The sequence below is a fragment of the Falco punctatus genome (genome assembly GCF_963210335.1).
Source record: "Falco punctatus genome assembly, chromosome: 6".
Classification (NCBI taxonomy): Eukaryota; Metazoa; Chordata; class Aves; order Falconiformes; family Falconidae; genus Falco; species Falco punctatus.
Window position 1 is genome coordinate 29365964 of NC_137585.1, and position 16771 is coordinate 29382734.

Below are 16771 nucleotides of genomic sequence, written 5' to 3' on the forward strand. Positions count from 1 at the left end.
AGTTTTATCTGAAGTAATTCCTTCTGAATACACAGTATTTTATGACTGCTCACACCATACTGAGGGAAGTTGCAGACAGAATTTCAAATTCAAGGGGAGATAGCTATGGATTTCTGTTCTGGGGAAACTGGTGGCTGAGCAGGGTATTCTTGAGGTGAATATGAGTCAATTAGATTTGTACATAAACACAGGAACTGTGACAATATCAAGACTTAGTTTTCATCTCTGTCACACTGATTCACTTGTTTTTTTTTAAACTAACCTCTTGAGTTCGCTGCAACACAGAAAATGGCACACTGGAGCCAAACTGTTTTAAGTCTGTTTATAAAATTGAGGTACACAGCCGCTGCACCCATTTTTTAGACAGTTACTGTACACTAAGTTTTGTGCCATTTTGCTCCAAATTATATTCCCTGTGCAGCTTCAACTGATTTTGTCTCCTATTTTAGAGGTGTGTCTATCCTTGAGAGTGCTAAGAATGCAAGCAGAGGCAGAAATGGCATTTTCCAAGCATCCAACAAAGCAGCCCATATGTAAGAAAGCATTTAAGTATTTCACATTCATACTTTGGCAGCAAGGGACGACACAGGGAGGGAGAACATACAAGCATTTCAATACATGGGAGGCAGAAAATGGAAAAAAAAAAGAAAAGAGTAATTAAACTTCTGTGTACACAAATGATGCTATCTTTGTTGATAATAGATGCACATTTAACCTTCACAGAGTAAAGGGTTAACTGTGTTCAGGTGCCAGTAAATTTAATTTTAAAAGTGTTTTCAAGAAAATATCACAGGTCAGTGCACAGAGTTGCCTTGGTAACCAAATCTAGTTTACAATTTAAAGGAGGGAAATCCAGGTAGTGGGCAAGCTTGCAAGGCGATTGTGGAGTGTCAGCCAGTGGGATGTCCCAGTCAGCACCCCCATCAGGACTAAGAAATCCCTGGGTAAACTGGTTCAGGGTTTTGAAGGTATAAGCATTACTTAGAAACAAGCAAACACACACACACAATCTCCAAATTACATGTGTGAGGGTTATTTTCCTTTTTTCACTACATTCATCCCCTGGGGTGGGTGGGGAATCAAAAAAGATCCTGCTTTTGCCTTATTAAAACTAGGATTTGAGTGTCCGGGCAATTAAATCAAGCTTATTGTGGTCTGAATGGTTAAGTAGGCAATGCAACATAAAGCATATGTGAAACAGGCATCGCACGTAACCGGTCCTGGGTCTGAGAAAGCTCCCACAGGAACCTGTCAGGACTGGAAATGGCAGGGCCGCTGGCAGGCAGCCAGCTTACTCCTGCAGTGCTCTGGCTGGGGCTGGACAGGGTGGCACTTGCAGTCATAGCAATACTTACACCCTGTGGTGGACCCTCCTCGTGCTGAGCTGGGGGGGACCGGTAAGTAAACTGAAAGGTCCAGGGCGCTGAAGGCAACACTAAGGAAACGTCCTCTGCTGGCTTGCAGAGGCTTGGCCAGCCAAGAAATTAACTGGCTTGCCAAAACAGAGGTAGGAACAGGCTGTGGGCAGCTCGATGGAAGGACTGGTCTCTGCCCAGGGTGGCCTTCAAAAGGGTGAAATGCCTCTGAGGAAAGGTGAAGCCACAGGCTTCACCCAAAGGCTACTCCCCAAAGGCTCTATTTATAAACCTAAAAACTCGCAGCAAGTTGGGGTCTGTACTCAGATTACACGCTCGGGAGAGACATGTAAGGTGTTGGTAAAAAACCAAGAGAATGAACCTCTGCCTTAATGAAAAGCTCAATTCAGTCATTATATCCCCTCATAGCTACTATATCCTCACACACGTTACCACCAGTGTCACCTGATGTGCTCTTTAAATCAGAACATCACCTTTCTGTCACTTTGTAGGATCACCTTTTTGCTTTCTATTAGGTTCAAAAGACCAAGCACGCTGAAATAAGGGAAAATAATTATTTTTCTATTAGATCCTGGTGTACGTTTAAACTATAATTAAGCTATTTAATTCCTAAAAAAATTAATAAGAATTGAGTTATGGTAAACTATTGACAAAATATAGCATAGGGCCTAGCCTCTACATATGTAATGCAAACCACATTAAATGTGCCTTTGTATTTGCAGCATCAGCAGATACATATTAAAAATATATATGACTTGCTCTGTGAGGCATTAATATGAGCATCATGCAAAAATCAATGGAACCATCTGATGTATAACAGTCAGGTGTGAGGCTTCAGAGGGTTTTTTGTACATAATGGTTATAGGCTTTTTTCTTTTTTTTTTATCATGGAGTGCCACCTGCTAACAGCACAGACAGGCAAAGGGGAGGGGAAAGCATGGTATTTGGGCACCCTAGGTAGTCTAAAGCTCTTATTCAAAGTGTCTAGATTTAAAGAGTAATTTTTAACATTCTTAGATCCTAACACATGCCTTTAGTAATGAAATATAAACCTCACAAAGTATCACTTCTATTTTCTTAGTGTATGAAAGGAAACTAATATGCCTGCAGTAACATTCACAAATAATTGCTTCACCTTCTGACCCACAGTCCTGATTTTCCACAGGGCTTAGACATGTCACATTTCAACGCACTATAAATATCTCTCACCTTAGGAAAAACTCCAGCCTACAGGGGCACAACACAACTGAAATTTGTGTCTAGTTTTTCATGGATATATGCACGTCCTGTTAATAAAAGTATCCCATACTTTTGGTGTTGCTGGCAGCTACTGTTCTTATTTCCAATTCATTGTGGCCTACTACTATAGCAGTCACTGGTTTGTAAGCAAAAAAATCATATATGGGAAAATCTAAATATAAAACACAAAGAACATTAACAGCTCTCCCTGAAGACACAAACAGATGCACAGATACAACACACGTCAAACATCTTATAGACTTGGCTATGAGGAATAGAATTAGCGGCAGTAAAACAAAAAGGTTTACTGCAAACAGCTATGGACCAGATTCTTAGCTGCCAGGGGAGCATCCTTGAAAGAAATTGTCCTCGACTCTGGAGACCACTACCAGATGCATCACTCCAGCTGCACACTGGATAGTCTCCAAGGCTGTCTCACCTACCACACACCTCAACATCCTGCCAAACCAAGTTACCAAGAAGCTATAGTACCTGATGGTACCTACTATTCTTGCGCAGGAAAGGAGGACACCTATCTGCAAAGCACCTCCTTCAGCCCTCCTTCTCCCACATCTCTTTTATTAAAGTGCTAACCCTATCTAACAGTGTGGGCTGTGAGAACCTGGAGAAGCCCCGTGTTATGTGGGATGGTATGATGTGTTGACCATAACTATGAGAATCCTCCACCATCCAAAGACAGCAGTTTGCAGACTCTTTGCACTAATTAAGTTAAATAAATAAGCAGCACTGCTGTTTGGAACACAAGCTACAGATCTCATCTTCTGTCCCAGTAAGTAACAAAGACATAAGAGAGAAACTGTATTTTCATTTTCTGAAACGCTATTCTTCAGCTAGAAAGGACCTACTTGTAATTTTGTGCCGGCAAAGATAAATTATGTGAGCTTTATTATGTAAAATCATAAACCTATAATCTACACACACATTTTATAGGCTGTGGTATTTTTGCTAACAACATACGGAATATTTGTTGTATTGTATTTAAATGCAAAGGAAGGACTGAGGCATAAAGAACAAAGTGCAATAAGAGGTGCTGGGAATAGAAGATCTGGAGTAGACATCTATCTACAGCAATTCAAAGCTGCACAAAAGAAAAATAAAATAAAATCTCTATTACCAAAACAGATGTTCCTGAGACAAGAAAACAAAAGTAAGAAAATCCCAACATTTGGAAATTTAAGTGGTAGCAAAACCTGTAGGATTAAATTAAATAAAGAGAATTGGTCTGAACTACTAGAAGGGCATCTGTGAGGTAAACCAACTACCAATGAATTAGCTGGAAAATATAATTTATAAGATAAGCCTTTAAAAAGTATTTTGGCTTTCATTTTGTTGACCTGACTATAAAGAACACATGTGAGAATTCAGAACTTGAATATCCAAGTCCTTCTGGACATGATGTGAATAATTGCACCTGTGACAAAACCATAAAGCAGTACTAGAATCTAGACAGCAGAAGCTGCCATGTGTACAAAATCTGACATGATTAATCATTCTTACTTGAAAGCCATTACTGTGACCAGGAGTGTCATGACAAACAGTTAAGGGGTAGAATATACCATACCACTGCATCAAGCTGCACATGATTTGACTTGGTATTTCTACACCACTACCAAAACACCACAGAGCCGTGAAGCAGCTGTTCCAGCAGAGCGCTACCTATGACTCAGATAACCATCCTGTCTCCCTTTGCTAGGCACCTCATGTAAATCAGAGAAGATAGCAAGTTTTTAAAACAGGATGTTGGTAAAATAATTTTCAGTATTGTTTTTAAGAAGTCACCAGAGTTTTTTAGTAGCCACTCAAAATACTCAGTTGTTTCCATTTATTATGTTTGGTTTAAAAACCAAGACTGTATCCAGAACCACCACATTTTAGGTGCAGAACGCAAGCATCATCAACTAGATAAATGTGATACATGCTTTTGAGTCATCTTTCTCAACTCCAAACCTAGGCAATACAAACTTAAGTCAATAATTTATTACCCTTTATTTTTCCTCTAACTTTTAGCTCTTAATACCTGCACAATGTTGCTGCCTGCAAAACTGGCTCGTCTCCATATCCGCCCTCTGACCAAAGCCTCGTTTAACAGGTGAGCTAGTTTCCGTTCCATCTCAGCCTGAAACACTTCCTCCTGAATTCGCTGGTCGACGACACCCAAGAGAACTAGAGAGAATTGCAGAGAAAGTAACACAAATGAATTAGTAAAACTTTTCAGTGTCTTGTCTGCAACTTCAATTACAAGCTTTGCATCACCCTGTGACAGCTCACAGACAGTTTAAGAGCAGCTGTATTCATATGGGAATACTGTCCAGCTGAGCTGGAGATTACATCTTTGAGAGGAAGACATAGGGTGGGAAAAGCTTAAAAGAAATAAAAAAAAAAAAAAAAATAGGACAGAGGGCATTTTTGGAATCTCAACCAGGCTAGACAGGCCCAGGATACTGAAGAAACAGTTTCAATTTTAAAAATCCATAAACTTATGAGCATTCAGTGAATTATTTAAAAATAAATGAAAGAGAATTCAGTCTAAATTGCTGCAACTACTTTTAGTTAAAATGTTGCATCCAGAAGTGATTCAGAGGTGGAGATGGGCCGGGCAAGTGTTCAGTATCAAGGAGGGAAAAGTAGAACAGCAGCGCATGAATTTAGCTGTATATTCCAAGTGCACCTTCCCTAGATAAGATAAAGATTAACAAGTATGCCAAACAGCACAAAAAAACTGGTTAGTAGCCCTGCCCACTTCACTTCCCAACCCCAGGCGCTCCAAGACACTGAAGCAGCTAATGCCAAGAGGAAATCCTGAGGAACAACACATAGGAAGTATGAAAAAAGTGTGGACCTTTACTAACAAGATGGCATCCAGTAAAAGAAGAGTGAATGGAGCAACAGTGATTCAAATGACTTAAACCACCCTAAAGGACAGTTAAACAACTCAATGCTGACTGCAGTAAAATAATTCTGTTTTCATTCCTGTGCCTCTCCACTAAAATGGTTTCTTTTTTTTAAAGTCCTTTTTTCAGTGTTTTCATGTTTAATTTTTTAAGTCTCATGCTTTAAAAAAAGCCATCCAATTAGATAAAATCAAATATAATTTTTTAAGAAGAATAAAACCAAAAATATTGAAATACTTTTCTCACTTAAAAAATTTCACCGTAGATGTCAGAAGAAAGAAACATTTTCATGATTTCTCAACAGAGATCAACAGCATCTGTCTTCTAAATTCAATCATAGACTAAGTATCTCAGCATTAAATAGGAAAAAAAAGACAGTGGCCTAAGACTATTACATACGGCAAGTTGAAAACCATTCTTGCCTGTATATTGCATTTCAGTATCAATGAATCATGCTTAACAGCATAAAATATATTCTGAAACTGAGAGGGACAGCAGAGAACACTTATATCCCAACTTTTTATGACGATTGTGATATATGCGCATATATCTGGGTAATGCAGTATTAAAAACTTTTATGTGCATACATTCTATTCATTTCTTATGTCATGATTCATTACCCTTACAGTACAATACACAGACTGAAAGGACTGACCCAGCCAAAGTCTGTAGCTCTTCCCAGGCTGCCTGAAAGAACCAGGATTACAAAAAATTCCTCCACAGCAAAAAAGGTACTGTAATTGGTTTTCAAAATCTTATAGTCAGGAAGTTTAGAAAAACGGACATGATTTCTGAGCTGGAAGAACCCTCTTCTTACTGCAGGATCTAAGGGAACTTCCAGCAACAACGGACAAAGCAAACTTAAGGCTGAGCAAGAGGGTGGGGGGTGACTGAAAGAGCTAACAAAAATCTCTAAGGAAGGATGGCATCGGATGTGGGAGACAGAGACACATGTTGCTGAACATGATCTAAAATTCTTCATTTTTCTTCTCTAAAACAAACTGCAAGGGCTTCAGAAATTAAGTTGCAACTTGGTTTCCTCCTTAAAAAGTAAATGGGGTCACTGGTGAGAGGAGACATGGATACCTGAAAAAAGAGTAGGTCTATACAAACGGTGAACTACAGGTGGTAGTCTTGTGGGAAGACAGAAGTGTATCCTGTGGGTCATATCAGTACCCTAACAGCAAGTTTGGTAGGCACAGCCAGATCACCATTCAGGCCTTCTGTTTAAAAGCAGCAGGTAGGACCTACAGCGTGCAGGCCACCTCAACAGCCTTTGAGCACCTAAACACGACAGCTCAACCCTATCTGCAAATTACAGAAAAAAACATCCAGACGACCTTGGTGGGAGGGATCTGCTGTGAATGAATCAGAAGAGATCAATGAAAAGTGATGAAACACTTTCATGTTTTGGAATTTATCTATTTTCATTCTGTTTCATTTCTGGCATGCTTTGATACAAAAGTGCCACACAAAATTTCAGTTTTTTTTTAAAATAAAATCAAAACCTCAAAAATCAATGTAGTATATTGACAGCATGCAGAGTACACACTTTATGCCTGACAGTATAAGTTGTCTCTAAGAATGATCTGCTTTATAGACAAAAACTACTTTGTGTGCATTATCAAGGAACTGCAGTAGTTCATTCTAGACCCGGGAATTACATTTTCTGGATATTCCAGGTCACTAAGCCTTTGGTTTTAGAATTTATGCAGCTCTGGCATGTTATTACCTCATAAAAAATGCAGCACCCCTAAGCTATCGATATTTATGCAGCCTAGTTATCCTGCTAACAAAAATTGCACTCTTTCTTACTTGCAGAGACTGTACATACCTGTTCTCACCCAGGAAGATTTCATCAGCTGAGACACATTAAGCTTAGGATAATGAAAGGCTGAGGGAAAAACAGAATGGAGGAAAAACATCCATAAGAACAGTATTCTCAACAACATACACAAACAAGAAGCCACTTCATAATTTATACTGTCAGTAAGCATCTTATTTACACAGATGTATTACTATTCCTGAGGCTATGCAGACACAGCGTTCAGCAAAGTGCTCCAAACATACACTCCACCCCCCCAGGTTTGTCTCTGAACAAAAAGAGCCTAACTGAAGCAGTCAGATTTATTACCTGAATGATTTCAAGCTGCTGTACTGAGGTCATTGCTCCTAGATATTTAAAAGCTCATTCTGAATTGTGTCTCTTACTGAGCTAGCTGCAGGATCAGGCTTTTGCTCAAAGGGCAATGAGGCAACTCAAGAGTGTCTCAGAATGAAAGTAAGACCTTCTCTGAGGCAGAACCTACACAGAAACACTAACTGTAAAGCAAAAAACTAAATATATATGATCTGCGTTTCAGGCTTGTGCAGGGGGAAGCATTTAAAAACCACCACCTTGATATTTTATTTTTTTTTTACAAAAATCACAAATAAATGCATGTACAAACACAGCTGTAGAAAAATCTCATAGATTTTTGTGTTTGGCTTGGTGGCTTCAACCTTTCTTTATTTCTGATTTTTTTTCAAAAAAAAAGCTCTGCTCCAGAGTGAAATCCTTGCCTCAGTGATGTAAAACTATTTCTGCTGACTTCAGTAGGCCTAAGATTTTTCCCAAGGTTTCCACTGGAGAGCAGTAAAGACATGTTGGGAAACAAGCAAAGATGGGGGCTGGGCCAACAGTTTCCTTAAGGGAAGTCTTAAGCTTCACTATGGCAATAAGAAAAAGGAATGATCTTAACTTTCTCAAAATATTTAATCCAGATGCAGTTTGCTAAGCATTGTACAAAGGTTGATTTTTAAACAATTTCATGGATAGAAAGAATGCAGCACGTAACAATTAAATGACCTGGTCCAAGCCAATGTCTTTTCTCCATGTCTTCAGTTGTAGACTAGTTTGCCACTATTGCATGTTTCAGAGAACTAGAAAATTAAAATTTTTCTAATTTAATCACATAATAATTTATAGAGTAGCCGACCTCTGCCAGCATACCTAAACACCAATTTTTGCCCCTTAGAAAACTTACAAATTGTGTTAAGCCAAATCAAAAGAATCAACAGTTATGCTGTACCTTTTGTTTTCATAGACTTATAAACAGCACTATGGGGAAAATAAATGACAATTTGGTTATTCCACCTTTATTTCAATAATAGCACCACTAGCTTCAAGAGAACTACCTGGGAGATACTTTGTGACTTACTGTTCACAAGGGTATCAGAATACAGTTCTTTATTCTGAACAGGAAACATTGGCCCTCTATACACTGACCAGCACGCCTCAGATTTCCAAAATTCTCAGACACACAAAAAGCATTATTTTTGGCATCCTGCAAGACTGTTGTTCTGATTGTGGCTTTTAGATTGGAGTTGTATGTACTCTGGTCGTGCAATTGTTTACTTCAATTTAAAAATACAACCTGAACAAAAAAGCATAAACTGAACTGCATCTTTTTTTTTCCAAAGCACGGAAGGAGCAAGATAAGAAAATCAAAAACCTTCCAATGGCCATAAAGCTTTGAACTACTAGCTGTTGTGAACATTTTCATCTTTTAAACCAAAATCATGTTTTGCCTCAATACTTAATGTGCTCTTCACACTTTTTCTAATTAGTACTTGAAAATGATTTAATTCATGCAAATTGCTGGATGACTATTCACTTAAACTTTTCATGGAATTAATGAAATTTAAAAATAAAACAACTTGAGCAGAAAATCATGAAAGTAAAAAGGAAGATGTGGCGTCATCATTGGCAACTAAGGCTGGGTTCTAAAACCTGACAAAGAATGCATGAAATGACAAACACTTCTGAAATTGCGACCATGCTCAGAAGTCAGAAATCCAGGCTCCAGCTCTTATTCCACAGGTCACAAGTGTCTCACCAACACGTGGCCAGATCTTGAGCTCAGCTAGAGTCTCAGTGCTGCAGCAAGATCATATTTGCAAGACTCCTAATGCCCCCTGGAACTAATGATTGAAAACAGCACAGACTGATTATTATTCTGAGGGGGAAGTTAGATGGACTAAATGCAGTTATTAGTTGGATTGTAGCTGGTTTGCTAATGACTATGGATGCATTAATGAAGCAGATGCTAGCATCATTAGAAGATTCTAACACGCAGCCCTGAAGCACTATACCATGTAACAACATTGACTCGATGATGACCAAAAAGGCAAAGGGTCACCTAGTCACCCAGAAACCTCCTGACAGCAGTCTGAAGGATACCACTTGGGCAACATGGCCTTCACCAGATGCTGCCACAAGGATCTTTGATCCTCTCATATACAGACATGTGGGACATGCAGGATAGAACCAGTACCATACCAATCATCCTACATTTACCAGAAATAAGAAACAGTAATGGAGGGAATGCAGTATTTTGAATAAGGCAGCATCAACTGAAAAATAAGATTCCATGCAAATATGGGGGTGTGGGCAATAGTAACACACTGTATCTGTTAAAAAACTTGATCCAAAATCTACCTAGAAAAAAATTGCCAATTATTTCTGGAGTCTTTGCACTGTATCATACAATTTTATATTAACCTATTGCCCTTGCAGCATCTCCAAGATACCCAAAATAGATGCTACCCAAAGTGCTACTTACAACGCTGAAAAAACAGCAAGTCCCAAGGCAACTCTCTATTTGAAGTCATAAATAAAACCAAAGACATTTATTCAGGGTACATTTATGAAAGCCAATATTCCCCACCTAGTCCACAGCTAGCTTTTGCCTGTCCGCAGAGAAATATTCCAGCCATAGAGATACCAAATATATTCTTTTCTGTTGTCTTTAAAGAATGTTAAAACCAAGACTAGACCTGCTTTTCTTTCCGCTGACACATAGTTCACGACCATCTAACCAGTTTACAATCTGAAATGTGGTACGTACGGTGGACAATGCAAAATACGCAAGATGGAAGGTGTAAACTGAACATTTGAATATAAGCATGTTGCTTAAGTCACCTACAAGTCTGTGGGGGGAAAAAAGAAGTCTGGCAGTTTCCAGGCTTAGCTACTCCAACAGCTCTATTCCTTCACAGAACAGTCCATTCTGCCAAACTAGCAACTTTCACTACTGACCCTGACTCTAAATGAGTGCAAAAAAGCTGACAAAAAATTCCTGCTGTTAATGATTTACTGCACAGGGACAACCCACACAGAAGTATAAACAGTACATATTAGTTATGTGAAAAAAAAAAAAAAATCACACCAAACCAGTGAAAGGACTGGGTGTGAAAGGCAATGTGAAGTAAACAAGCGGCAGGGAGCAAATACATTTCTTCAAACAAGGCTTGTATTTGAGATATCGATGGCAAGGTCTCACTTCACTTAACAGTGTTGAGATACAGCGATATTACACAAGTAGCTTTTCCTCAGTATGAATCAACTTCAACCCCGACAGCTCAGCTCACCTACAAATCATTTCTTTTTCTTCAGATGCAGACTATAAAACTTAGAATCATATACAGAGCCCTCAAGGGAAAAAGAAAAAGTCACCACTAAGAGTATTAACTGTTAGCATGCCTGATAACTAAGGCAAAAATGGCATAGAACAGTATGGTATGGAACATTTCATATTCACATATAAACAAGACCATATGTAAATTATTTGAATGTAAATATGAAACATTCCAAAATTCCCCTCAAAATTCACGCTGAAAAGCAGAGGGTTGCATATTGATTTGCACCAAGCAAAACAGCTACCTATGGAAGATCTTCACAATACCTTCTCTGCTACAACTGCTCTGTAGCCCAAGGGAGAACATGAATGCAAAGAGTTCAGGGCCTAGAAAACAAAAACATTCAGGCATCTTCCTGCCAAAGTAGCTTTGAAGATCTGGCTGTTGATCATCCTCACAGACTGCTGAATAAGATGGTTCAAGAAATATCTGCCCAGCACTGCTGAGCCTTTGGACATGATTTTTGGCTCTGCACACTGAAGATCAAAAATCCTTAGCCTCAAAATACAGTCATAGCAACAGTGCAAAAAAACTATTGAAATAGCTAAAAATAACCGAGTGTATGTCTTGTTTATAAGAGAGTATGAACTACATTCATTATTGTGCTTGCTGACACTCATAGCTCTAACAAGTTGAGAACCCGTGTTTCTACTTTGCTGACTTATCAAATGGCACCACAGCTGGTATTCCAAAACACTGACTACAAATATACCGAATCACTATTGAGATGAAGTTAGATTAGTTCAGATCAAAATAAGCTGTCCTCCAGCGGGCTCAATCTACAGTAAATTGGAGTTCCTCTAGCAACAAAGTAGTCAAATGCTGACAAGGTGCTCCTTGCTTTAGGGCACCACATCCACAAAACCCTCATGTTTTCTACATTGCAAACATTTGAAAGACCTCATGATTCCTAAAAATTCTGAATTACTAAATTGAAATATATTTATTTTGATTTATTACATGTATTTTATTGAATACAACATTAAATGTTTTGAAAATGGGGTCTAGACAAATTTGAATGTCATCTTCAAAATTTCTTTATCAAACTAAGAGACACCACCACCACCAAACTCTGGCTAAGGTCTCCCAGGCAAGTGTTACGCACTGTTGGCAACATTCATTCGATAAGCTATGGCTGCAGTCAGGTGGGTCACTGAAGGCAAGGATGTATGCATAGCTTGTGCAGCTGCATCATCCCTGTTTACTGGGGATGTGCACCAAAGAAACAGCATTTTTCAAGAGCTCCAAAGAGGAGAATCTGAGAATAAAGTGTGTATCATGATGGACTTAGTCACCATTGATGAGTAACTCTGCCTTCCTACACTAAGGGTCTGCTCGAGGATTTGAGGTTTGGTAGCATTTGGGACATTTGGTGGATCTGAAGGGAGGAAGAATAATTTTGTGTTTGAAGTCTGGAGGCCTGTGCTGGAATTTGCAGGAATGAAATTACTGCACAGTTGGCATTCTTGTTTAAAATTGCCAGCAGGAATAAACAAACAATTCCTGGTGCTTCAGAAAACAAAGTTATAGAAATAACTCATCCCTAGGCCTGGATATGCCACTGTACTAACAGAGGCTAAATCTGCCAGGCTGTAACAGCCAACATCTACATTACTTTGCTGCAAATCCTCAGAGTAGCCAGGAAAAGAAGGGGAAATCCAAACACTGCCTCTCCCCAAAGGCACTGCCTGACTTGTTCACTCATTCTACTTTCCATGGCTTTCTCATTAACACGTGCACCATCACAGAGCTCCACCGGCACTGGCCAGGAATCAGCCCCACTGGCCAGGCACTATTAGCATGCTGATAACCAGGGAAAGCTCCTGCTATGAGCACTAAAGAAATTATCTTCAAATTTTTTAAGTACCATCAGAAAAGGAAAATAAGGAGAACGGTGTACATGCATGTTTGTTTAATAGCAATGTTTTTCCCCTATAACCAGTCTGTCTTTCAGGATACACCGGCCTGGGTAGAAATTCTGTTATCATTTAACTGGCCTGTAGCTCCACTGCACAATCCAGAAGATGGATTCTCAGCAAGGGGCAACAGGCAAATTCACTACAAATATCACTCCAGAACATGTGGACAAAACTAATAACAGTATGACCAGATGTGCGTACATCACAGAAAAAAAAAACACCCAAACCACCACAACACTGGAAATATTACCCAAGAGACTAGAAGTTAAATACACTGTAGGGCAAAGGTGCAAAAGAGATGACACAGAACAGAGAGAAACATCTTTCAAGCAATCAAGGCAGGAGTAACATTTAATTTGAATTCACTGAGAGATAAGAGACCATGGTCTGCAACCTGAGAAGCTCTGCAGCCTTGCAAGGAACAAAAGAAAAGCTAGTCATCTATGGACAGGGATTCTCAAGGCTTTTGGTGCTGGCTTAATTAAACACGGCTACCACTGTACAGGTACAATCTATATGAGACCAAATGAAAGCAGATATGTTTAAAGGAAATGAGTCAACAACGTCGTACATTTTTTTAATTGATTATGGGAGCAGAGGATTCAAAAAAGCTGAAAAATGAAATCAGAAAGTTTCAAAAAATTAGTATGTTTAAACTACTTCTAGTCATAGGGAAAGTACCCTGTACAATCATCTTACACAGATTTAAAGGTGCTGTGGAGAACAGTTTCTGTTGACAATCACTCTCCTTACAGTATCTTCACTGACATACTGCTACACAGCTGCACAATTAACAGCAGCTACCATTAGGCCTGATTTTCCACTGGACATTTAACTGTATAGCAAGAATCACCGTCATGTTATGCACATATATAGCTCACAAAAATAATCTTGAAAATTAAAAATCTGCATTGGAAAGCACAGCAAGATATGAGAAATGGGGAATTAATGGACTAAGTTAACAGTAACACCCACCAGAGAGAAAGGCAAGCACTGTTCTCTCATGATCTTGCTTATATTCGTGAATCATTTGTGTCATCAACAATCCATTAGCGTACAAGGGTAAATGCTGAGTTTAGAAACTTGGCTTATTTATAAGACTGAGGTAATCTGAAAAATCTAACCAAACATAAGTTGTCAAGCCTAAGCATCAAGCAAATTCTGCTAAGCAGGCAGTTCCTATTAATCTAAGTTTAGCATGGCCATGGACTGGTAAAAAGGACTTGCAATGCAAGTTGCAGACAAGAAGCAAGAGATATACTTAAAAGGTAATACCTTAAAAGATAACAGACTACTCAAAAAAGCACTGCTGCTAATAGATAGCCCAGACGGACTATACAGGGAAATACAAACCTATGTTACCAGGCTTTCTAAATCTCAGAGCCAGTTAGGCACAACACAAAGCCCAAGGCAGTGAACCTCGCTGAGAAGCAACAAAGGGCTGCGTAGACATAATGACCGAGACACCCCTTGGTTGCACCTTAAAGCAATACTGAAGTGACTTTTTAAAAAAAAAAACCACCTAAACTAAGACCAATGGACTAATGAAGGCAGGTGTATCGGGTCTGGCTGAGCCCCATAGCAGCCCTTAAAGTTCTGTGCTTGTATTGGTAGCTAGAGCTGGTGATAACACACCAGGGACTTGACTACTTCTGAGCAGTGCTCACACAGCATCAAGACTCCAAACCCACCCACCGCCACAGCAGACTGGGGCTGGGCAAGATCTTGGGAGGGGACACAGCCAGGACAGCTGACCCAAAGTGACCAACAGTATATTCCATACAATATGACATCTGCTCAGATATAAAACCTATGAAAAAAGAGGAGAAAGGGGAGGCATTTGTTATTTTTAACATTTTTCTTCTGGAGCGACTGCTGTGTACTGAAGCCCTGCTTCCTGGGAAGTGGCAGAACATCACCTGCTAATGGTTAAGTAGATAATAACATCTTTTGTTTTCCTTCACTTCCACAGGTGCAACTTTTGCTATTGCTTCATTGAACTGCCTTTATACTGACCCACAAGTGGCTTTTCCCCCCATCTTATTTCCCCCCCTCCTTGTTCTGTGGATAGAGTAGCTTGGTGGGCAGCTGGCATCCAGCCAAGTCAACCCACCACACCAGGTTAAGTACAACCAACCCAGCAACAAGGTGCTGTAATACTGATATGCACTATGTGAGCAGAGATGGGCACACACTGCTCTGCAGAATTCATGATACAAGTTAGGCACTTGAAACTGCATTATCACTTACACACGAAGTTACTTTAAAATTGTAGAGAAGAAAAAATACTAAAGTATTTTGCAGTCTTGGCAAACAGTAAGTACTCACGTTCAGCAATTTGCTGCACAGGAAAGCCCAGATAGAAGCTGAATTCCACCACGGACAAGTTTCTTAGCTGCTCACTGACTTCGGACCCGTTTAGAAAACCGTACCTATCTCGGACAGCAAAAACAATACTGACAGGGCCTTGCCGAAATGCTACCCCAGGCCTGCTCAGAGTTATATTCAGTATCTGAAAAGACAATATTGAAGCAGAGTCAGCAAAATCAAACCATTGGCATTTCTATTCCTTCCCTGACAGATTTTTTTTTCCCATAATATGAAGGGGGGTCAATTCACATCAAAACAGGAAAACCTGTTCCAAATTGATTCAGCCTGCTGAGTCTCAGAAGCAGCAAAGTTAAATGTGAATTCCTCTTCCAAGAGTTATCTTTTAAGGTCAACCATAATCCAGAAAGATCTGAAAGCTACAGTCCAGAAAACAATGGGAAAAAAACCAACTACCTAGAGAGGCAGTCAGCAAAATAAACTATGGATAAAGAAATATTAGATGAATACTAAACTGCGTGCATCAGACAAGAAGAGACCATGGTAAAGGAAGATCCTGAAAACGGATGTTCTCTTGGTCAAAACCTTCTGCACCATGCACGCTCAGACCCTACCACTGGTTAGAAGCCTTATTTTGGCACAATGTACAAAGCAACTGTGTTCATGTAGACAAACCTCTTCCAGACACTAAGGAAGCATTTTAAAACAAAAGTTTGCTAAGCTGATAGTCCAAGACATTGTTTTGCATGTTCTGTCTTCAGTTTAGCCAGTCACGTTGTGTCATTCAGTTGTACAATTCTGAGCATTTTACCGAATGCACTATACACTACTTCAGGCACTGTAACATTTATGCCATTTTTCATGCTATGGTTTTATTTTAGGGTACTACTGATGGGCATTTATGGTGCCAGTTAAATAACATAATTCTTTTACAAATTTTGGTACTATAAGAAAGCTAGATTAAATTTAAGAATTCAAACAGAAGAGGGAGTTGGTCTCATTAAGCTGAATGACTGACCTTCCACGGAGTTTAAGGCTCTGCTATGTTATTCAGTACCCAGCACATAGGCAATACATTTCATATGTGACGTTCCAGTAGCAACTGCCACAGACATCATATCCTGCTGTAAGTATTTCTAGACCTCAGAAGCCACTAGCATGTTTGCTCACGTAACAGCAGTGTTAAATTCCTCTATTCCCTAACAGGATCCCCTAATGATGGCAATGAGACCTAAAAGTTGTCTTCCAAAAAAACCATTCTAACCACACCCTACTCTGTAATAGTAAAATCTCATGCAAATGACTCTGATGCAGGTTGGGGCAGCCTTTATGTGAAAAACTAAGTCCTGTTTTAATCAATGATGCTTTTGGATACGAATCACCATCTTGAGTAATTTTTTTCAAAAAGCTTGGAATCAGAGGGCTATGTGGTACCTTATCATTTTGTAGGGAAAAAAAACCCTGACTTCATGACAAAGCCTCATAGTTCTAAATTATCCAGATGGCAAGTGGTAGCCAGTGAATATGTAACTCAGTT

The 16771-nt window shown here is 39.4% G+C and overlaps 1 protein-coding gene across 4 annotated transcripts in view; it reads right to left on the reverse strand.

Moving 5' to 3' along the window:
* The window catches only part of KIAA1549, a 172476-nt gene that overhangs the window by 51893 nt on the left and 103812 nt on the right, over positions 1 to 16771 (reverse strand). For all 4 annotated transcript variants that reach the window (XR_013929140.1, XM_080393555.1, XM_080393554.1 and 1 more), the window contains exons 6-8: positions 15235 to 15418; positions 7362 to 7421; positions 4654 to 4799 (exon numbers count right to left, since the gene is read on the reverse strand). Coding sequence is in view for 3 of the 4 variants with exons in the window: in XM_080393555.1 (XP_080249681.1) it covers positions 4654 to 4799; positions 7362 to 7421; positions 15235 to 15418 (390 nt within the window). In the remaining variant the exon portion in view is untranslated. The remainder of the gene's footprint in view (positions 1 to 4653; positions 4800 to 7361; positions 7422 to 15234; positions 15419 to 16771) is intronic.